This window comes from Hermetia illucens, chromosome 4 (genome assembly GCF_905115235.1).
Source record: "Hermetia illucens chromosome 4, iHerIll2.2.curated.20191125, whole genome shotgun sequence".
NCBI lineage: Eukaryota > Metazoa > Arthropoda > Insecta > Diptera > Stratiomyidae > Hermetia > Hermetia illucens.
Window position 1 is genome coordinate 23,338,561 of NC_051852.1, and position 23,300 is coordinate 23,361,860.

The window sequence follows — 23,300 nt, forward strand, 5'->3', positions numbered from 1 at the left end:
CTCATGGTGTTGACATCAGAGCTCGAGTAGTTCTGGTTCGGGTGTGAGTTCCGCTTCAGTCGTGGTGCTATTCACGACTCGGATTTTTCGTTTTGATGTGCATCTCAAAGACGAATCCATCGCTGCAGGTGCCTCCGTTTCACGCCCCCGTGGCCGCAGTTGCAGTCCAGGTGTGACCGAGTTGATTGGGCTTGTAGCCGACGTGCTTAAAAAGTGTCCCTACACGAAGTTAAAGGGCATCCTCATCAAGCGACTATCGGTAAGTGAGTCAACAAAGCTGAATAAGTTGCTGACGGAGATCACCTTAGCCAGCCGCTGAATGAGGTGAAGCAGTTGGGCAGGGACAAGGTTGGGGTAGAACTTCTAAAGTCGCTAGAGTTGCAATGGCAGAGAACACCCAGGCCATCTTGGCATGTGCGTACTCTAGGTCTTTGGAAGTGTTGGCGAATACCGCTAATGAGGTATACGAGGTACATTCGCGCCACAAGCCAGATTACCGCGCGACGAACGTTCTGGAGGGCATTTTGTTATAGTAAACATCAGCAGCCCCCCGTTCATGAGATCACAGACTTCCGCAACCTAAAATAGTCAAGGATCTGGAAAGTTTTTCGGGCATGTTAAACTCCTACGTTCGTTTCTTCCCCAAAGCCGCACAATACCAAGCGATTTTCAATGCCTACGTTTCTGGGCCCAAGACCAAAGACGCACGCGTAATTGGGCGGTCTACGCCTAGGCGTTTAAGCTAGCCAAACGGCGGCTGACGGACAGTATACTAATGTCATTCCCTCAATCAGATGCAGGCCTAGCAGTATTCGTCAACGCCTCGGTCATCGGGGTAGGTGCTGCCCCTCACCAAAAGGTGAACCAAATCTGGCAGCCGATGAGCTTCTATTCCAAGCAATTGAATACAGCGCAACGGAACTACAGTACCTACGATCGTGGGCTATTAATTGCATACGCTTTGTCACGTATTACAGAAGTCAAAATACCTGCCACCGTTGATTTTTGGGCAATCACAGAAGGATGGCGTAGTGCTTTAGAGTCTCGGAGAAAAAACCAAGTACAAATTTCGGGAGTTTCTCTTTTGCAGCTCAACCTCCGAAATACTCTGGGAGACATCTGGAAAGGGATGTAGGCAGTTCGAGTCTACCCTGTTCTCGGAGTTAGGCAAACTACTAGGCTTCAAACACCATCGGACGACTGGGTACCACCCGCAATCCAATGGAATGCTCTAACGCTGGCATTAGACGCTGATGGCTGTTTTAATGCACACGATGACTCCTCGTGGTCACAAATCCTGCTTTTCGTTCTACTTGGCCTCCATACGGCCCCTCGTAAAGAGTTTGTCATCAGCTCCACCGAGCAGGTGTTAGGGGAAAACTTGAGATTGCCTAGTGACCCTGTCCTCGCTACTAGGTCCGCCATTTCCACCACTGGGCTTTTGCGCTTGCCCAAGACGCCGTCCGTCATTCTTCGAAGAAGACTAAGGTCCCCACGTAATGCACGCTTGCACACACGACTTGGTGCGCTGGATGCTCCCGAAAAGCCCATGCGAACAATATGTAAGAATGCATATGAAGTTTTAAACAGATGAGAGCACTTCTGTGGGCTTTACGTCTACGGCTGGACTTCGATCAAATGCTCAAATTGATCTGACTATTTCTATCAAGGGCAACTCTAGTTAATTTTAGAAAATTCACCCCTAAATGCAACTTCATACAGGCCCGCGCATTTATGTTACTTCGCCAGCCAGTCTGAAAAGGTAGGCTGGGTTTTGCCCCCATGTGTTTTACAGAGGCCACATTGGGAATACCATAGGGAACGGGCTGTAATCTCCAAAATGAAACTTAAACACAGTGAAAAACCTTAATCGCTACACTAAAAATTAAAAAGGGGCAGGCCGAAGTCTATGACTGAGAAAAATGGCCACTTCAGAAGAAGAGGAATGAATTGTGTGCCTAAAGCTGGTTTCAAGTAACAAAGTGGATGGTAACACGGGTTTGCTCACGACAATGCAGTTCCACATGAGGGAGCGCTCTCCACGATGTTATTTCGGCTAGCCCCATATGGTTCACCCCAACTTGGAGACAGAATATTCGGGAGTCACATGATACTGTCCCCTATTTGCGGAGTCTAAACGTAGTCAACAAACCAATCATTGCATACGGAGGTCGTCCTTATCCAAAGAAGTTTGTTACCTCATGAACTCCGATCCCTCGGCATCTGAAGATTGTAGTCAGATTTACCCTTCTTTCTTCAATCAAACTAGTTTCGTTGAGTACTGTCTGAAGCAGAATTACTTAAGCAAGTACAATTATTAAAAACGCACAAATGACACTTCCAATTGAGGACATTTATTCTCGCCTTGCGAAAAGATATCATCCTGTCTAACTTTCTGATCACTCCCTGAGCGTCGATTACCATTAGCTTGACTAACTTCGCTTTAATAGTCCCAAATCCCAACAAACCGAAATAGAGCGACATTTAAACTATTCAAACAGATTATCCCACAAGGCCAATCCATACCTATCATCTCATGCAATATCGTCTGGAATATCCTCACCTCAATTTGAAACTATCACCCGAAAGGGAGTTCTTCTGTTTTACGGCCACACTAGATGGTCTCGAACGTTCCAAAAAGTACTTTCACGACGTAACGTGTATCTCAGGTGAGACACATTACTTGGCTCCTTGCCTGACTTTCTGCTATCGTCATCATATTTTTTTTCAGGATTCCTTTGTACACTTGCATACTTGCAGGAATAATGACCATTTGTTGTCCTTTACGAAACTATTTCCATTGCAAAAGTTGGTTTTGAAGTCAAATTCGTAATCGGTTTTTATTGTCCTTTTCTTCGAGTTCTGGTGGTGGAGCTCCTCAAGTAGGTAATGAAAATGATTGCAGGACATACGAGCTTAGCGGAAGTGTGGATGAAAGGTGAAGGACGTTCGTGATCCCTGAAGAATTGCGGGCACAAGAAAGATGAATTGGAATAGTCAGCGGTACTAAATCAGAGATGTTTTGGAGTAATTTCCATGAAACACTGGAGATTGAAACTACCATCGTGGAACCTGATCCTACTATGGAAAATTTAGATCTACCCCTACCTGAGTTCCGAACTCAGCCATTGCTTACTCAGACTGCTACCCTCTAATAAATCTGCTTTTTTGTGGCATGAATTTTTTAACTCCGGCTGTTATCGACAGTGCAGCAACATTGGCTGACGTCCATTGATCCGTGAAAGCCCCGATAAGGTACAATCTAGTCTGCAGCTGTAAATAGATACTTTCTAAGGGACAACTTGAACTTCTTTCCTCAATTCCGAAAATACTCGCTAAAACCCACAAAATTCATTGAAACTTTCTCTGAATGAAACACGGAAAAACCATTTGTGCCATTTACGGATTTCTCGTCCTTTTTATAGAAAACCGATTGCAAATAAATGTTGAACTGCGCGACAGCTCCAGAATTGTGATCATAAAATTTACACAAGAACGAATTTCCTCCCGAAAAAAATAACAGTTCACGGGATCACCATCATATTCATTTGACTGGATGAATCCATAAATCACTTTCGGCTCTATAGCCACAGTTGCCACCCGCCAGATGGGTGTGTGAACACGAAAACGTAAAGAAAGCACTTTGCCAACGCAAGGACATTTTTTTCAGATCCCTGAACCCGCCCGAATTTGTGCCAAATTTTCTAGTCTCCACACATATGCACATTCTTGCACTTCACCCTTCCCACCGTCAATTTTGTCCTTTGACTTAGCTTTAGAGCGAGCACTTTTTCGGGCCATGTTGAATTTTTGCGACACGTCCAAGGGAAGGTACCACGCCATCCCTTCGAAACCAATTTGAATTTTCTTGCGTGGCAACTTTGAATATTTGTTCAGGATCGGAATCATATGAAATGTTAAACATTATTGAAGAGACGAGCGAGATTCTCGTGCGAAATAATTCCGGTTCATAAATCATCTGAAAGGAATCAGGTTTTGCAAGACTAAACTTCCTTCTGGAATGAAGAAAGCTGGCGAGAAGGTATAGGAAAGAGGACGGAATGTTTCGAGAAGATATTGCCCAGTTATGGCTGCCAGAAGGGCAGGAGGAGGCATGGTTGGTTGGGCAAGAAGTTTCCGGAGCTTGGTTTTCGGAAGGTGACTTGGATTTTTCCTTAAGTGGGAAGAATGCGAAATAAGTTAATGGAGTAATATGTCGAGATAAATTAGGATATGAACTTTATGGAATTTGAGGGAAGAAGGTGGGCTCCGTAGAAAATGATGTTCGTCCCGAGATATGGCAAGAATTTCTTGAGGTTTTAGTTAGGAAGTATGTCGTCGTTAATTATAGAATTCCGTGAGAAGTTTCCTGAGTGATAAAGAGTTTTCGAAGTTAGGCGGGAGTCACCGAATCGGAAACCTATGGAATCGTATGTAATTTAAATTATCTGCAATCGGAGGTGATTGCGACTTAGATTGTTTATATTTCCATATGAAATGATGCTATCTAATCTGCCGGAGAGATATAAAGTTTGACAGTAAATTAGAATGAAGCTCTTAAAGCGGCGGAAGGAATTTAAGCTTGTCTAGCAGTGTTTTCGTAACTTTAAGCGCGTGCTATGACCGTTGAGAGGTTAGATAGTCATTGCTACACAGAACCCCCGTGCCTTACTATACGGAAAATTTAACATATACTTCCTTAAAAAAAAAACACGATTGACTAAAACTAAGCCATCTAAGAGAACTACGTTGTAAACTAGGAGTTTCAGGAGCTCGACATCGTACCAGCCAAAGCTGGCTGCTTGCCCATCTTTCGAGGTTATGAATCTGGCTTACCTCAGCACCCCCTTATTGACAGCCCCCAACCACACCTACTGTGCCCAACAGAAGCGGATCAACCGGGATAGCTGGCTAGTTTACCCGAGCTTTCGATGATGAGACCTTCTTGGCAGCTCTAGAAGGAAGTCACGACTCGACGGTCACCGCACTACTACGGCGTTTCCACCACAGTAAGAATCCAAACTGCTGGTGGAGGTAGAAAATATCGGTATTAAGTTTATCGTATTTGCGAGTGAGGAGGCTTTGTCAAAGAACAGAAGGAAAGCCAGAACAACGGCAGGTGACGAAAGAAAGTCGCAATCTTTAGCTTAAAGAAGATCATACGGGTATGTAACAGAAATTGCCTCAGCCAACTGTGCCTTCGGGCAAATATGAACCCGTGGTGCGCTGCTTACGAGGTTATATTATCACCCCAAGTGACGCGCCTCTTGACTTTTATTATAATTGCAATTCCTTTCTTACAAGAGGATGAAAATGGACCGCAGACAACGGTTCAACAAGGCATCGTTTCGAGTCACGGTATGACTCAGGAGTAACTACGAGAGATCTGTCGATGAATTGGGGATAACAAGGCTCCGGGATTAGACGTCATTCTGAACAAAGCCCTAAGCTTGGATGCTCAAATCAGGTCCGGATGGTTCATAAGCACATTCGAACCGCACATAGTGAAAGGAGTGTTTTCCACCATGTGAAAGAGGCAGGGATTGGTTTTACTACCAAAGCCCGAAAAACTACTTGACGCACCCTCTTCATATCATCCTATCTGTCTTTCAAACAATATGTACAAGATCTTGGAAAGTTTCTGTGTGGGCTGCTTCCGTTCGTCGAGCTAGTGGGTGCTCTATCGGAGTGCGGTATGGGTTTTAGAGACCGCGTTTTACGGTTGATGGAATCACAATGGTCATGGATTTTGCTCAGCAAGCGACGGCCGTCGGTAAGTGCTGCATGGCGTTAACGTTGGATGTCAGAAATGCCTTTAACTCAGCTAACTGGGGTTGGATTAAGGAGCCTGGCTAATCTGGGTGTCCGTGGTTATTTAGCTTGGATAATCGAGAGGGACTTTTTTGGTACGAGATGGACGACAGGAATATGTTGTGACAATAGGTGCTTCCCAAGGCTCCGTATCGGGGCACTTGCTGTGGAACATAATGGATGACGAAGTGCTCTGTCTGTGCCTGCCAAAAAGGCAACGTTGATTCGTTTTGCAGACGACCTGGTGGTGGTAATAGTTACGAAACACCCTGAGGGGGTAGAACTGTATGAATGTGAAACCATTCATGCCATCAAAGCATGGCTCCAAATGGTGAAAGTGGACTTTGCGGAAGGCAAGACGAAGGCGGTCCTATTAATCACAGGAAGAACAGTACTTCAAAATCTGAATTGGTAACAACGAGTGTGTTTTAAAATTGATCTTTAGACACCTGGGGGTAATTATCAATGCCTTAACTTAGCTTTAGGGGGCACCTATGCGCGAAAAAAGGCAGTAAAAGCTAGTTCAACCTTTTAAGGGTGATGCCTAATATTGGTGGGTCAAAAATCCAGTCGCCGGCTGCTGATCGCAGGGGTGGTGGAATCCATCCTACTATACGCCACTTCTGTTTGGACAGGGGCACTGAGCAACACATTGAACTAGAGATGGGTGAGTTTGCAAACCGGCCAATTGAACTGACGATATAAGTCAGTACCGGGTGAGGTGGTGTTTATCATCGCGGGAATGTTTCCTCTGGATTTTCTAGCGACAGAGGCACCAGAGAGGGTTCCGAAAAGCCGGTATGAAAGAGTTGTACAGGAGTTGGCCGTGGCAGTAGGATGATTGCGAAACATGCGGCTGGATCCATACACTGATCCCGTGTATTAAGCGGTGGGTTGAGCGAAAGCACGGTGATTTGAATGACCAGCTAACATAGTTACTAACGGGACACAGTGCATACAAGATTTACGTGCATAACTTCGGATTGGGCGAGTCCCTAGACTGATCTGAATGTGTCGCCACATCCGAAATTGGTTGAGATTCGCGAGGGAAAGAGGGAGGCTAAACGACGCTATCAATGTAGTTATCGGGCTTCATAATCTCAAAGAGGAGATGCTGAGATCGGAAGCCAATTGGAGCGTAGTGAACGCAACGAAAAGCCTCAGGAACTAGACTCAACCCGAAAAACGCGATAGACGCGTGTCTTAATCGCGGTGGCGTAAAATAGAGACCTTCCCGCGAAGTTATAGTTTGGGTGTGTGGGTGTGCTGTTAATGGGTAAGAACTCCATACACTGCTGCAACCTGACGCACAGCATCTTTCTAGATTTCCACCTCCATTGGGATATCGAAAAGTCAAGGGTTAATATTCTGTACTTGAAATAAAAAGCTAACATTGAACTCTCGATATCTGCTTAACCTTTGGTCTTTTTGGCTTCCATCCTTAGCGTTTCCCAACCCTCACGATCATTTTAGAGGGGCGTTGATCTTCAAGGAAGCCTACTTGAGAATTCCAATGAAGCAGAGCAGGGATATTTTGCATTGTTGTAAGTTCGCCGAAAGTGGCTATTAAAAGTTTCTTCAGTTGCCGTTGGGTGATGACTTTTAGGACGACAAATGTCGTAGTGGCAGTCACTTTGAGTTCTTGCATTATAGAATTACCCTTTTGAAGAACGCCCTATTTGGGTTCATGTTTTGAAGTCTTTTCTTTTTTCCTTTTGTCTTCATCCCCCCGAACTCCATTATGAAGACCAGACACTGACTCGTTCTAGAAGTCAATGGTAAAGAATGGTACTCCACAGAAGCGATGTTTATATGCCTTGGCTTCGGTCACAATCCATGCACCAGTCTAAATATCAGGTCAAACCAATGCAGGATATGCCGAGCGCAAGACCATATCTGCGAGAACCGTGAGCCTGGTTCAACTCTTTTACTGTGCAAATGGAAGGAGGGTATGGGCCATCGGCAATAGCAGCGGGTGCCTGGAATATAGGAGAGCCCTCAGCACGAATCGCAGATAAGGTTGATACAAATCAACCTTAACCATCGTCAAGCAGGACCTATTCTGGCAACCCATCCGCGAGAAAACATCAATGTGGCCATAATTAGTAAGCTATATCAAAATCACGTTGATGGTTTTTGAGTCAAAGACTAAACGGGCCAAAAGGTGGTCCTGGGTATTTAGTGGATTCGGTCGAAAATTACCTCTCAATTACCTCTGGGACGGGGCTGATTGGCATCACAAACAGTATATCATCACAGCAGGGGTACAGAGGACTCGTCATTGGGACCCCTGTCAGAGAATGTCATATATGATGGGGCGCTTGTTTTTTCCCTCCCGGAGTGGCCTACGTTTGTCGGTTTGGCGAATGATCTTGCGGAGGTTGCTGCAGGGAAGCATCCAGAAGATGCGGAGGCCTACGTAACGGAACCAGTGAGAGTGGTAAAGTATTGGTGTGAAAAAGCCGATCTGACCTTGGGAGGCGAGAAAAGGGAGACGGTTTTGATAACAAACCGTACAAAACAGAACACTCTGAAAGGGGAAATTGGTAGATATGCGACCGTGTCAAACGCGACGATTAAATACTTGGGAATGATAATTGACGCCAAATTTAGACTCAGGTTGTACATATAGCACGTATGCGATAAGGCAGTCATTATCGGAGAATGTTCTAGTCGGAGTGGTGCAATCCATTCTGCTTTACCCGTCAGGTGTGTGGGCAAATGTGTTTGCAGACTCTCAGAGACGGAAGCAGGTGAACAGCAGGTCACCTTGAGAATTTGCAGTAGTTTTAGAACTACGTCAGACGAGGAAGTACTGGTGGTGGCGGGCATGATCCCTATCGAAAGCCCTGCAAATGAAATGAGTATGTTGTATCATGTAAGACGTATGGAGGAGCACAGAGAATGCGGTGAATGGTAAGCTCTGCTTCGAATGATCTGTGGCAATGAAGAAGGATGAGCCTGTTGGATGCACAGCCTTAGTCCCAACATAAGAGTATGGCTTGAGCAGAAACATGGAGAGACCAACTATCACAATACCCAGTTCCTAGCGCGGGTGGGTGATTGCTACAGGCCGAATTACGGAATAATCATACATTCGATGGCATACCATAGTAGGTGATATTTTAACTGTCCTTTAAGGTTCGCAGTAGTGGACATCGGTGCAAAACGCGAGTCTGCAGTTCCTTATTAAGGCAGGGCTAGACCGGATACCGGATGTTACGCCGTTTTGATGATGATGCAGGTTGGCAGTGTAGAGGAGGAATCTGAACCAAGGGTTTGGCGGAGGCGTGATCCCGTAGAATTTAGATGGAGAACTGACTTACGCGTTCCTCCGCAATCGTAAAAAGAGACCAGGAGTAGCTGATGGAGGAATGTAAAAGCAGAAGGACGAGCCTAAAGGTGAAATCCACCCCCTGAACTAATACCCTAAATGATGGTCCCGCGGGGCTAGGGCTGGAGAGACCGAGGATGGTTTTAGTTGGTGCGATTTCCAGACGCCCCCGCTCTTTCCTCGACGTTTGTGTGGCGGAGCTGTTGTGGACCTGTGTTTCTAGGATTTTCCACATCCGTGTACGTACCAAAGAAAAATATGTACATCTTCATAATAAATGGCATTTGGTCGTATGTATCTGAGAGTAGCAGTTTACTTTTACTAACCGCAGAAAACATTACAAGAGTGACACTTGAATCTACTCGAAGCTACCAAAAACCTAGTTTGGAGACCAGAAGTAGACCAACCAATAACTTGAATTGGCTTAGTAACATTGGTAAGTAAGGAGGGGATCAAGTCATAATTGTACCACAATTGGTCTTCCAGTCAAAACTAGATGCTTGTTAAGTGTGTCCTTCAGGCATTCAGAAAAGAGCAAGTTCAGAAGGAAAGGAATACACAGCTAGGAGGACCATGACATAATAAGCGTCAATAGATAGGAGATGGTTGACCGAATATCCTTCGTCCTCATGAGCGTGTTAGTAAGGAAAATTCTACTCTACAGAGTGGAATAGGATATCCGAATGACTGGACCAAATGTTATATATGAGGCTGCCAGATCACTCAGGTATCGTAGGCAATGACTAGGTAGGCAGATTGATTAACTCCGGGTTTGATTGCATAATGGTGAGGGTGGTACCACCAAGGAGTGAGATACTGTTCAGCGAAGAGGTACATACAATCTCAGGACAGATGACGGCCACCGTACTATGTAGAAAGCAGAAGTCGCATTTAGTCAAGAGAGGATAACAGTTCTATTGATGGCTGTACGATAGAGTTATTGTCAAACCCCCAGAACGCGCAATGAGAGGATAGCCCTAGAATTACATGATGCAGAATAGTTGAGGAAAGATTTGGGCCCATAATCGGAAACCATGGTGCTCTAGTTGGTGTTCATATTTATTGGGATTGTTAATATTAAAACCACTATAAACCTGCAAGTTTACAGTGAGAGCTTGCACTTGACTCACATGCATGAGTGGTGGAATAATAAAAGTATTTTATTACCTAAGGATACCAATTTGATACCAATTGATTTCGTTAGACCTGCTAACATCATTTTATTCAGGAAATGAAACACTTACCGTTCTGTTCCCCAAGTTCTTCACTCGGCACACTAATTTTACAGTCTTCCCAACCAGTCCGGTGATATTCGACTGTACAGTAGTATCAAACGACGGCCCTCCTGTCCCGGGGGTTGGGAGTTCTTGTAGAAAGTCTGTGAAAAATCTCTTGGACGCTCCCTCTAACGAACCTGGAAACAATCCGAAACAAAGAAACAGATATTAATATCTTCGCAGAAATACTGATAGAAAATTTATTAAATCTGAAAAATCCATGTCACTAGTGGGGAGCATATCATTCAACAGAAGTAATAGCTTAATAAGGACATACTCGACTTCCACTCAACTCACTCCACTCCTGCACTCCACGAATAAGTGATTTATTTCGTCTTCTCCGCGACAGAGAGTCAATATTTGAACCTCGCGTAGTATTACAATATTTTCCATTTGATTGCGAGTTGAAATGCTACTCCAAAGAAATATGAGGAGAGAAAAAGTATGTGCCGCTATATAACATCGTATCGTGCGTTAAATTTTCCTCTACACTCGTTTTCCCTTCATTTTTCCGGATTTTTTCCCATTTTAAATATATCCAATGTCATATTTTTTCCATGTTAGCAACTTGCTGGTTGTAGTAGGAAAAGAATGATCCTGTGAGTGTAGGGCCAACAGGGCAAGTTGTGGGGGCCCGGACGACCCTGCGAGCTCTCTCGCTCAATAGTAGCAATAAATTACAGCTTCATTCAGGCAGGAAAACGCAATATACGGAAGAAAAGTGATGCGAAACGTTACGAGAAATCCGTCAAAGTTCAATGAGCAAAGACAACGATAGCAACATCCAAGACGAGAATGATTTTTTCCCTCTGAAGGATGTCATACTTCCCGGGGCTGATATGTGAGAGGACATCCATCATTTGTGTAGCAGGATACTTTCCAGTCCCCTAGTTTTCCTGCTTTTTTTCGAAATTCCTCGAATTGACATATGAAGCCGAACGGGGATTAGTGGGGTCCTAGGTAATAATAGTATACACTTTTGCCTTTAAAGTAATATTAAAGGAAAGGGGGTTGGGCGCAGAAACTCGTAAATAAAATATGTTACAGCAAAAGGGCTGACTGACTGGTCCTGAGAAAAATGGAAGAGAAAGCTGAATTGAGCTTGTAAGACTGGGAGGTGATGAAAGGTGATTTGGCAGGTGAGAAATTTCTCCTGCTTTATGAAAATATATTACATTGCGCATTCTGGAATTTATGAGGCTGCAGACTGTTTACCAGATATTTATTGCCATGGCTGAAGTATTTCGGGTTGCTAAAAATTACTTATTGTACAAACGGTTAAGACGTGAGAATCTGCGAGACCACAAAAATGTTCCTTCGCAAATATTCAATTATATGAACTGTGTGGTGTGCCCAATAAAGTTGATTTTTTCTTTCAGGATCATGCTTTAAAGTGAGCCTGGTGAGCAAGGTGAAATGGCCAACGAGATCCGTGAAAGTCTTCTTGAGGAGAAGTGGATGTCAACCCATTGTGAACCAAGAAAAGAAGAGGACTAAAGGACTAAAGAGAAAACATTATTAGTTTTTTTCTAATCAAAGGATTACCTTCACCCAAAGTGAGACGGCCTCGCAAGTCCACACCTCTACCCTCCAATAAACTGACAAGGTCACCACCATGGCTTACTCTACCGTAGCCGGATGGATAACTTCAGTCTGAATGGCTATACGTGACCGCAGCATCTCAGGAGGTAGGTAAGGAAAGTGCAGGAACTTTGTGGTCTTGCAGATTACACACAGAGGAAGCTATCACCACACCTGGCGGTTAGATATAAAATGTAAATCAATCTAAAGAAAAGAAGGAGACACTTTAGGTTCGGTGCGAATAACCGGCGGGACTCGTCTGATTTGGTGATTAAGTCGGACTACCGTAATGGACAGCACGGTGTTGAAACTGCTTGTCGTGGGGCGGTTCGACGTCTAGGCGCCACGACAACCAGGAGCACAGCTTCGCTTGCTGCAGGTGTTTCGCCAGAGATCTGGCGCGACCATTTCTACCTGTTCGCGTAAGCAGCGGATTAAGTGCACTAAAAAAAATGAACTTCTTCATCATCCGCTCCTGCTACGAAATAATGGCGGGGGAGGGTACAACATCCTACCGTCCTTTGCTGTACCAGAGATTCGTCGAGCGTTTCCCGAAATTCGCGCACATGACTGTGGAGCGAGTTGCAGGCCAGTACCGGTTTATTACTCGCAGCGACAGAATTCCGACCACCATCAGGGAGCGTGTTCGACTTGAGGCCATCGTGGACACTGGTGACCAAGAGTTGATGAGGACAGAGCCAGCATCAATAATACCACGCAGCAACAGCTTCAGTGCTCGCCGAACCACTCTTCTCCACCGTCCAGCTGAGGTCTTTGCCGAGCTTCGGGGCGAATTTTAAAGAGCGTGTATTGAATTCTCGGAAATAGATCCTTTGCATAGATCAGGTATTCCCAGGCTCTATACATCTACAGCAACTGCGAGAATTTTATCTCAAATCAATGATTAGATTGCATCTCGGCTCTGTGCTGATATGTCGCTGCTGAAACTACAATCACTTGTGTATTGTGGTGCAGTTGCCGCTATCAGATTGCACGGTCACAAGATTCGCTTTCCTGTTATTAGTTTGAGTGAGATCCACCAAGAAGAGATCCACCATGGAAAATTCGTCTGGAACGTCGGCGAGACTCACTAAGGCAGGACATTGACTGATTCAAATCAGCGCTGGCAATGCCAGCAGGGTGAGAAATAAAGTGCAGAGGGTTTACTAGAACTATGTCATCCCCATTGGGACATTCATAGTTGAAATTCTGTACACAAAAGCAGAAACTTTTTGTCGGTTACAACGGTATGCAAAAGTCATTCCAGACGTGTTCAGATTGCGACATGCGCGAGAAACCAGCGGAACTTTTTCAGATCTCTTAACGAATCCCAAAAGAGCGTCCAAACAGTACAGTTTTCGGTGACGGAAGCGAAAGAGTATTGGGGTGGACTTTAGGGGTTACTCACCCAGCATGCTGAAGATGCTGAGTGGATCATCGCCGAGGGCACCCGCCATGGCAATACGCCTGGCATGAAATTTTCGGATGTTACCGAAGAGGAAGTTTAACGAGCCATAAACAGCTCGAAGAACTGAAGGGCCCTGATATCAATGGAGTGCGGAATTGCTGGTATAAGAAATAAATTAGTATACACAGTCGATTAACACATAGCATAAATCAAATGATTAATTGGTCAGAGGAATTTCCACCCTTCCTACCATGTCCTTAAAAAGGATACGGTGTAGGACCCCGTGGATACAAAGCAGATTACTTGGTCACCATCCCTCTACAAGTTCATAATGTCCATTATTAGTCAATACCCACCACGAGAGCAACAACATTCTGTCGGAGAAGCAAAAGGGCTGCCGAGGGTCGAGGGTTGCAAAGAGCAACTCATTATCGACTCGGTAGCTGTAGGACAAGCAACTAGGGGCCAAAGAAACCACTTTAGTTGCTATACCGATTATCCCAAGGCTTTCGACAGCGTCACGCATACTGATCCGAAGCTAATAAAATTTTTGGCGACACTCATGGAAGGGTGGCATACCACCTTATCAGTGTGTATATCTGAGAGTGCTAGTATCTCAGAGCCCATCCATATACAAAGTGGCATTTTCCAGGGGGATTCATTGAGTCTCCTTTGGTTTTGCTCGGCACTGAACACCCTTTCGTGGCTATTGAATGATGCCAGAAGTGCGAGCTGAAACACTTGATGTACTTAGATGACATCAAACTGTATGCTGGTACTGACGATCACCTTAGAAGTCTAGACATTTTCAGCCAAGATATTCGGAAGGAATTTGAATTAGACAAGTGTCGAATCTAAGCCATCCGCAAAGGTCATCACGAGCCGCATGCCGGACATAGCATCGGTGACCTCCATATCGAATACGGACAACTATGTCCAAATTCCCAATGCATCATTCACAGTCTGCCGTAGAGCGGATGAACCTGCCTAGCGGCATCGGAGGTAGGAGAGTGTTTGACGTGGTGGCACAACATCATCGCCAAGTCAACTCGCTGCTCTCTTATTTTTACACCAAAATCAGGCTAGTTCCTTGCATGCGGCTTTCTGTAAGGCAGACTGTAGATTGACGCCACATAGCTTGAAGGATCGATCTTTCAATCCTCTGAGTGGGGTGAAGTCGGACCAAGAGCGGATCGATGAATGGAAGTCGAAGGCAATGCACGGGAAACACGGGAATTGTCTTTGGCAGCCATTTGTTGATTTACATTTGTCAAACAGATGGCTGTGTGCTGGGGTGTTCTTTGTTGAGGCGGAGGGATTCATGTGTACCATTCAGGACGTCGTGGTCACTACCCGAGCTTATAAATAGCTCATAATAAAAGAACTTAAGAGTATTCTCTGTTTTTGTTTTTCGTCACCACTTCGTGAATTTGAAATCTCAAGTGGATTATGCTCTCCAGAGCTCCATCGAATATCAGCAAAGCGTAGATACATTTCGAAAGCCAGCTCGTGCCCTTACATAATACTTGAAGGTCGCAAATGGAAAGTGTGTCTTTATCCTGATCATGCTTAACACTTCATTAGCAGGGAGAAACATTGAAATTCGCGCAGGACAGGACAGAAGATGACAGGACATAGGACAGGCTTGTGAGAAGTTGGTAGATCTCCCATCAGGCGCATATCTTCCTACAGACAAGGGAATGCTCGGCAACGGAATATGGACTTGCACGCATTATGAGGTTTGCGCCCATGGGCTTGTTTATACGTAGCTCGTGGGGCGGGAGGAAAACCCAAGGACAAAAAGGCTATAGGAAGGTCACTCAGAATAATAAACCAATATGGACGAAGACAAGGTGTGAAAACATACGATGCAAGGCCTTGGAACCCCAGTACCGGTGCCTTTTGGGAATGGGCAGGCAGGCTGCTGGTCGTCGATATCTCTCGATTACAGTGCCTCGGTGATGGAAAGCTTGGCCAGCGTGACATCTAGTGGTACAAGCAACTTTGACAACAAATAATGGACACTTAACGAAAACGCAGAAAGAGAACGGTGGGCGTCAAAAGTGGTACTGAGGGTACCACAATGGTACCTGAGAGTGTGGTGTTAGTGGATGCTCCTCAGGATCGAGAGCCGGATCCGTTTAGGAGAAGTTCAACGATTATGAGACCTCCTCCAATACCTTAGACGGAAAAGGACGTGTGCCAAAGGAACCTCGTTAATGTCGCAAAATATGCGGAAGGCAAAATGAAGGCTGTGAAATAGAAGTCCGACCTGAAAGAGTCACCCTTCATTTTGCTTACAGCGAAAATTGTTGATAAACACAATATACACCATGCAATTAAGCACGTGGTGAGAGCCCTCAGGGTTCTATATAAAAAATCGCGGGAAGATGCAAAAACATTGAAGGAGAACCCTAAAATTATTCCATCAACGGTAACGCCGTCAATGCAGGTGATACCCAATCGTATACTCGATAATAGGCAAAGAAAAAAGAGGATTGGGGAGAAGAAAGGCGAATATATAGGAAATCAGCAGGTTCTCAAAAAACAAACGGGCTTACTTTAAGGAAGGGCTCCACAAGCGGAAAAGTAGAGCCTAAAACACTAGCGTCACCAAGGAGTTCGATGTCCGATAAAAAGGTACGCGAAGGTTGGACTAAGGTGGGCCAAAAAAGCCTGAAAAGAAGTAGGAGAGAATCAGGATCCGTTCCGAGGCGATCGTCATTTCATGCATAGATAGTATGTCCTACGAGGGTGAAAGTTGACCCTGATCTCAAAGGCTTGGGAGGAAATCAAGGCAAGATTCGGAGGAACCAAAGAAGGATCTTATGCTGGAGTTGAAAAGGCCCGAAGAGAGCATAAAGGATGGATTTCGCTGTAAAGCAAAAAAAAAAAATACTTGAGGAAAGTAGGTACTACCATGCGTGCTCAATAACAGGGGATTGCAATAGAGTTCAAGAACTTAGATGAAGAAGAAAGAAGAAATCTGTACTGCCTTAGCAGAGTAGTTCAAGCTGAACGACTTGCAAGAGGCATTTATTGTAAGCCTTAGAAAGATGTGTGGAGGCGACGGCGACCATCTGGCTACTAATAGAGGCAACGCGCCAACTACAAGATGTCGGAAAGGTTCGTATTGGGTGGGTACTCTGTCGCTTAGAGAGCGAATCTTTTTGAAGAGATGCCTCTGGTACATCTGACGAGAGCTTGCACAAGTGCGGTTGATCGGTCCGACCATTGCAGACGTTATGGGAAAACGGGTCATATTGCCCGGGAATATAATAAGGATCCCAAATTGATGTTGTGCTACGAAAAGAAAAGCCTCGGCAGTGGGCATATTGTCGGAAGTGACAAATGTCCAGTGTTGTAAAAGGTTCTAAATTCAGTGATAAAATTAGATTAATCCAAATCAACGTCAATTACCCCCCGTGTATTGAAGGTATAAGTGGCTATAACAAGCGAACTCTATAGAAACCTTGATAATATTGTATGTAGGCTACAGGTGGAGCAGCTTTGTGGGCATGAGGGACCAGTCATATCGGAATGTATGAGGCAGCCCACAAGTCCGTTTGTAAGGGGAAAAGTAGACGCTAACTATATTCCTCCAAGTCTGACGTTCGCTGCATTCGAGGACAGGTTTGACAAATGGGTCTTGGACGCAAAAAGACGGAGACTAAAGGTCCAGTTTGGTTATGGATCTAACGTTTGCTAGTCCTGCACTAGTTCGCAATATGTCCTGGAACGTGACGTAATACTGCATCCACAGTGGAAGAGAGACAAACGTTTTTGACCTGAAGGACAAGCCAAGCGATTGAAGAACTGCTCGTATAAGAATGAGAATAACGTCAGGTTAGTATGCGAGGCCACTGACGAGCAAACATTTATAGATGTCTGGTTGGGCCAAGATACTATATCAGGCACACCCTCAGAGAGAGTCTGAATATATTGCGACAGGATGCGACTCATCAATGCCGAGATGTTACACTTTCCGCAGTAGGAGGTTCAACTGCTGTTAGAAGAGGGATTTATTTGATTTTCGGTTGGCGTGACATCGGGCCAGATAAGCGGTCCAGAAATCAATGGGCAGGTTTGATCAGGAGGTGAAGCAAAACATTTGCAAGGATGTTTAAAGAAGCCTCAACCTGGAGAAGCGCCTACAGGGTTGTATTGAGGAGATTCAAAGGTCAGGTAGCTCCGCAAATTACATATCCACGTTTCCTAGAGAGCGTGAGCGGTTACAGAGTGCAGTAAGCTTTAGATATGGTCATAATACCCCGATCAACGACGAAAGGAGTACTGAGGATTTGCGGAGGCTGAGAGACAATAAAGCACCGTACCTCCACGGTATACTAAACAAAATCCATAAGGAGGTTGTTAAGTCAGGACCAGACATATTTACATTGACAGAGTCGACGTGTGTGAAGAGAGAACCACCACCAATTTTATCACATGGGTCAAACCAGAGAAGTCATATATAGGTATGGGGAAGGAAAAGGGATAAATAGCAAAATAAATTTTGCGTACATTTGGTCAACCCGCCTGACATTTATGCCATGAATATTTCATAGCGAATTCTGAGGGACCAAAAGGGCAAAGGAGGTTGTGTAATGAACTTGAAAAATTCTACTTTTCAGGACAGTCCTAATCATGTGCGTGAAAAGCAAACAAAAACATTGGGGTTTTGTTGACTTCAAATAATCGATTCATAACTTTTACCCGATAAAAATCAGACCCAATGAAAGGAACAAATACATGCACAATGTATTGGAATAAGGACCTAAAGTAACCTCACCCAAGGCTGAATTAAATGATTGGAATTAATTCAGAGAAACAAAAGCAAATACACATTACCAAGAGTCAAATCCGGAAAAGAAGTTACTTTCTTTCTATCCTTCACCCAGAAAACTCGTAAACAAATTTCAATTTACGATCGCCATAAAACCCTACTCTGGACACAACTCCTATTTATCATGGAAAATGTGGAAAGTTAAGAAAACAACAAAAGAAATTTTCAAGGTAGAAGACATAAAAGCGTTGGTATCCCCAGCGTGCATATCTTTCATTCCCAGCAAATTGTCCTGGTCAGAAAGCAAGGGTGGTTTGGAAAAGAGCGTGTACTTGTTCTCACCAAGGTCAGGGTAAACATTTCAACCTGAACGGACTTTCTGCACGAGGTAATTCGTCAAGCCAATACCGGGAGTAAAGTGGAAGAGTACAAGTGCAAATGATGGATGAGGCCAGAAAAACAAGACAAAGTTATGTTGCTTGAAATGAAATCGACAGCATTTAGATTGGACAGATGATGGCTGCTTGGGTAAATAGACGAATCGTTTTGATAAATGAAAGTGGCCAGCAAGGGGGGTTGAATTTGGTTGAGCCAAATGGATGCGAACTGGTTTTGGACTGCCAACATTCAGCCTCTCCATAGAAGGAGCTACAAGCTTGATCCCGAGGTAATTTATTGCTGAATTTACTGGGAAAGTTTATCACGTGTACGTGCAGATATGCTGTATGGTTTCTTTTTGAAACGTTCTGTGTTTTTGACTTTCATGAGGAACAGAAGTTGAACTGATGGAATACTTCTTTCCTTCCTATCCTTTCAAGCAAAATTGGTGTGCTTGAGGAGTATGCACACAATTGAAGATACAGGGGATTTATAGGGACCTTTCCGGTTGAAGATAATTATGAATAGATGACTAAAGAGCGAAAACTGCGTGTGAGTAAGCTCTTCTTCAAAATTAAAAAAATTAAGATCCTTAGGTTTCGAAACTGTACAGTCATTTTAGGGATCGTTCGGAAAAGGATGTTGCAAGGACCTTTTGTAGTTTGTTGTCAACATAACACAATAACTCTAAAAAATTACTAGCAGGAATCAGGACCGTAAACTAAGAACCTCGTTGATATGTTTTCATTGGCAAACACTGCTGGCAAAAGAATGGTTCAATTTAGGTATGACAGGAGAGTAGAATAGACTTTTGATTCAGTAGTATGCAGGCAGACATGCGTTTAGCATAGAGGGCTTCGTCAGTATCAAGTTTCCTCAAGGGTGATGGACGTCTATACCTTTCTACTTTCGACCCTTTTATGTTCTCTTGGATGGACTCCCATAAATCGTCTCTTCTCCGTTTATCTGTCTGTTTGCTTTTTGGGATATAATGCTCTTGTCATCAGTAAGCGATGTGGAGACGAAGAGCTTCGCGGGCTTTCTTGCTGAGAACGTAAAGTCATGTACAAGCGTTAGGTATAAGATTCAAGCGGAAAGTTGCTTGTCATAAACGGCGAAGTACACTAAATGGATGACAACCCTCTGTGCAAAACGAAACAAGAAGCAAATGGACTGAACCTGCACCATATTACACCGATCAACTGACTGTCTGTTATGCGATGAAGTTGTGGACGACGCCGATCACACCATTTATTTGTATTCAAAATGGGATTGGATTGGTCAACTACTTGACTTGAACATAGGAGAGCTCACTCCACATCACATTGTCGGGGAAATGCTTAAGAGCGCTGACAAGTGGAGCAGTGGTACTCATTACGTTCGGGTTCTTCATGTTGCAAAGAAGATAAAGTTTGACAGCTGGAGTACCCGGATGAAAGGGGATTCTGTGAGCTCCCTTTCTTTTATCCGCTCCCGTTGGTGAAAACAATTGATGACAAAATGACTTGAAGGCTTCGCAAGGCGGCAGAGATTGAGGGCTAGTCGAAAGTAATGCGATAAATGGTTTCAGGTAACTATTTTGACGACGGGGAGGTGTTTATTTATTCGGCGCCATCTCGCCAAAGGAGTCTAGCATTCTGTACATAAATGGATATACCTACCCTACCTCTACGTAGGAGCATGTGCTGTATGTAAGGGTCCTCGACAACTATACCATTTACCGTAAAATTGGACAGATCTTGGTGTCTTCATCCTTCCTAGCAAACTCATCGGTCATAAAGTCAAAAGCATCAATAGTAATTGGTTTCTTCAACTTCCATTAATATTCTCTGAATAATTTAAATTGAAGAGGTAATACGGTGAAAACTTTCGTCTACCTCATCCCCGGCGGGGTTGTTATATTCTGATAAGCCAGAAAGACCATACTCCTCCTGAATAGGAAGCAATCTTCCAATTGAATATTTAAATTTTCAATATCTGATATGAAAGATGGACAATGCCAGTGCAAAAGGGATGATAGTTTAGAGAGATCCCCTCCAATTTTAACACGAACTATTCTATTGATACAAGTGGCCACAGCACTGAAGGAAAATACCGAGAAATGATGGAGCTCCTTTGGAGTTCACTATGGGTTGGTAGAACTAACACGACTCGTTCGAGAAGGAAAAACTCATATGTGGCAGAAAGGATACAAAGTTGTAGATAGTTATAGAAAGTTCTGAAAGCAGCCCCTGATTATCATTAATTGATTAAATCTGGACAAGGTTCTTGAAATTCGACCTTTGCGGGGATATGATAAACAAGTTTGAATAGAAGCATCGATATCGTCCAAGCAGTTGGCCTCGATCGAGGATATACCGGGCCATGGCATTCACGCTCCACATCATACTCATCCAATCAGCGTCTAGTAGTCGATTAGATTTCCCTAGCCTTTTTATAGAGTAGGCTGCGAAAAATAGAGCCAGCCAGGTAAGCCAGTAAACATTTCCACACTATTCAGGACGAATTTGTGTGGTTCCTTCAAAGTTGCTGTCCCATCAAGTTCCAAGACGAAATAAGAGTATCAGTCAGTTGTTATAGTGGTAGAAAGTAGGACACTATGTTATTCAAAACATCTACAGCCAGCTTCCAACCTTGAAGAAGCAAAATTCTTGATATTCGTAGACTTTAAGTAGACTAATGGCGGCGTTGTACAATATCTTGTTACAATTTCATATTCCAGCGAAAGGACCAATCTCTATGCTTTTCAGTTTCAATCAGAAAGCTTGCCATCGATATAAGAACGACGCTATTTAAGTCTAATCAGATGGTAGCATCATTATCATCAACGGCCCAAAAACCAGCATCCTGTCAAGGCCTGACTTAGAATGAAGTCCAGACATCCCGATTTTATGCTGACGTCTATCTAAGATAAGAGCTGTCTGTTGCCCTGGCTTACGTCATTGATCCATCTCAAACAGGGTCTGCCACGTTTTCTACAATAGATATCTCCTTTATGAAGTTTCCTGGCTGGATCATTCTCACTCGTACCGATTAAGTGGCTTACCAACCGTGCCAACCGTCTGCAATTCATTATTGCAAATATTTGGCGCTTATTAGGAAATTCGCCATTTACAAACGTCAAACTTCTTAGAATATTACCTGTATTTAAGTTCGGGCAAGGTCTTTGTAAGTATATGAATAACCATGGGTTCAGTGGGCGGTATTCACGTGTAGAAGAGTAATTTAAATTGCCTCAAAATGAAATGATGCCAGATGTCATAAAGAAAGGAGAATAAGGTGTTAGGCAGCTAAGTAGCTCCTGGTTATCGTCAAATTATGAAATCTAGGAGAGGCTCCCAAAACTCAATCTTTACAGGAATATGGTAAACTGCCTTGCACGGAACGATTAGTGTGGTCTAAGTATTTCACTTTGATCGAGGATGTCAACGGTCCGTTACTTTCACGAGTGAGCGAAGCCTGTTTCACGCCTCACTTATCCAATCGGCGTCCACGTCGTTGATAAGATTCGGCAAGCTATTTTTATAGATCAGGAAACATTACTCCACTCCACATACTGTTAGTTCAGGGAACCCCTTACCATCCGATCCCTCCGCCGGTCCAGTTCAATCTTCTTCGCAATAAGGAGAGCCCGAACATAATGCGCACACAATCAGGAGATCGCGCCTTCCCAATCCTGTGCAGATAAGACTGAAAACCCCCATGCCCGCTTAGAAGTTGGATCAATCTCACCGTGCATTCGGTTAGGCATATGTTACTGAAAAACTCCAGGCATCCCGGATTTACGACGACATCCACTAATTCTGCATCCCTGACAGCTGTCAGTGGTGCTGGCCTACCCCACCGCTCCATCTCAGGCAGGGTCTTCCTTTTCGGGCTTTATCGTCCTTACTCATATGGATTAAGTGGGACACCCACCGTAGCCTATTTTATTCACAAACAGCCGGTCATAGTATTGTCCTTAAATTTTATTATATAGACTACGGAATTGTCCATCCTCATGTTATATATATATGGTTGCTATTCAGCCAAATGGCATAGAAATGGCCTTGAAAGCTGCTTCTTTCTTTTGTGTTTATATTTATTGAGAAAACTTGAACGACTCCCCCGAGGAGTCAAATATGCTACTCAGCAGAAAGGAGATACACGGGCTATGAGAAGACGACTGTTGACGGATGTCTACATGGCTCCACCAAGAAAGAAGAATGAAGTCTTACACTAGTTTAGCAGTTCTTGATTTTCGTCAAATAGTGACTTGATGGTATGATGTCCGGGATGGTTTGGACTCGTATGCGGTTATAGTCATGGATGTTTGTGATTGTCTGTATGGGTTAATACAATGGGCTTACTAAAGGCCTGAATTCTTGAACTATAGTTATAGTAGAAAGGAGATCTTGCGTAACTCCTAAAACTTAATTTTTACAGGGACATGATAAACTTGCTTTTTTGGCAGTATTAGCTACATATATCCATGTATTCAACCTCACTGGGGAACAGATCAACGGTCCGTTGCTTCACAATTTCCAGTCTTAGCCAAGGCGGATGCTAGGTCCGTATAAGAACTTATATCACACCATGAAGTTGATAAAATCCTTTCCGGTTCTACATAGTAGTCCATGAGAGAAGATGGTGTCCAAGTACGTCGCACTACAGTTCCAAAGCCTTGACGGTGTGAAAGCTGTCGGGTTGGTTTTCATGACGAAGTAATCAGGATACCTGAAGGTTATT

The 23,300-nt window shown here is 44.0% G+C and overlaps 1 protein-coding gene across 3 annotated transcripts in view; it reads right to left on the reverse strand.

The window, feature by feature from the left end:
• LOC119655655 (zwei Ig domain protein zig-8) overlaps window positions 1–23,300 on the reverse strand; it is a 305,871-nt gene that overhangs the window by 171,340 nt on the left and 111,231 nt on the right. For all 3 annotated transcript variants that reach the window (XM_038061638.1, XM_038061640.1, XM_038061639.1), the window contains one exon: window positions 10,390–10,559. In XM_038061638.1, the coding sequence (XP_037917566.1) occupies window positions 10,390–10,559 (170 nt within the window). The remainder of the gene's footprint in view (window positions 1–10,389; window positions 10,560–23,300) is intronic.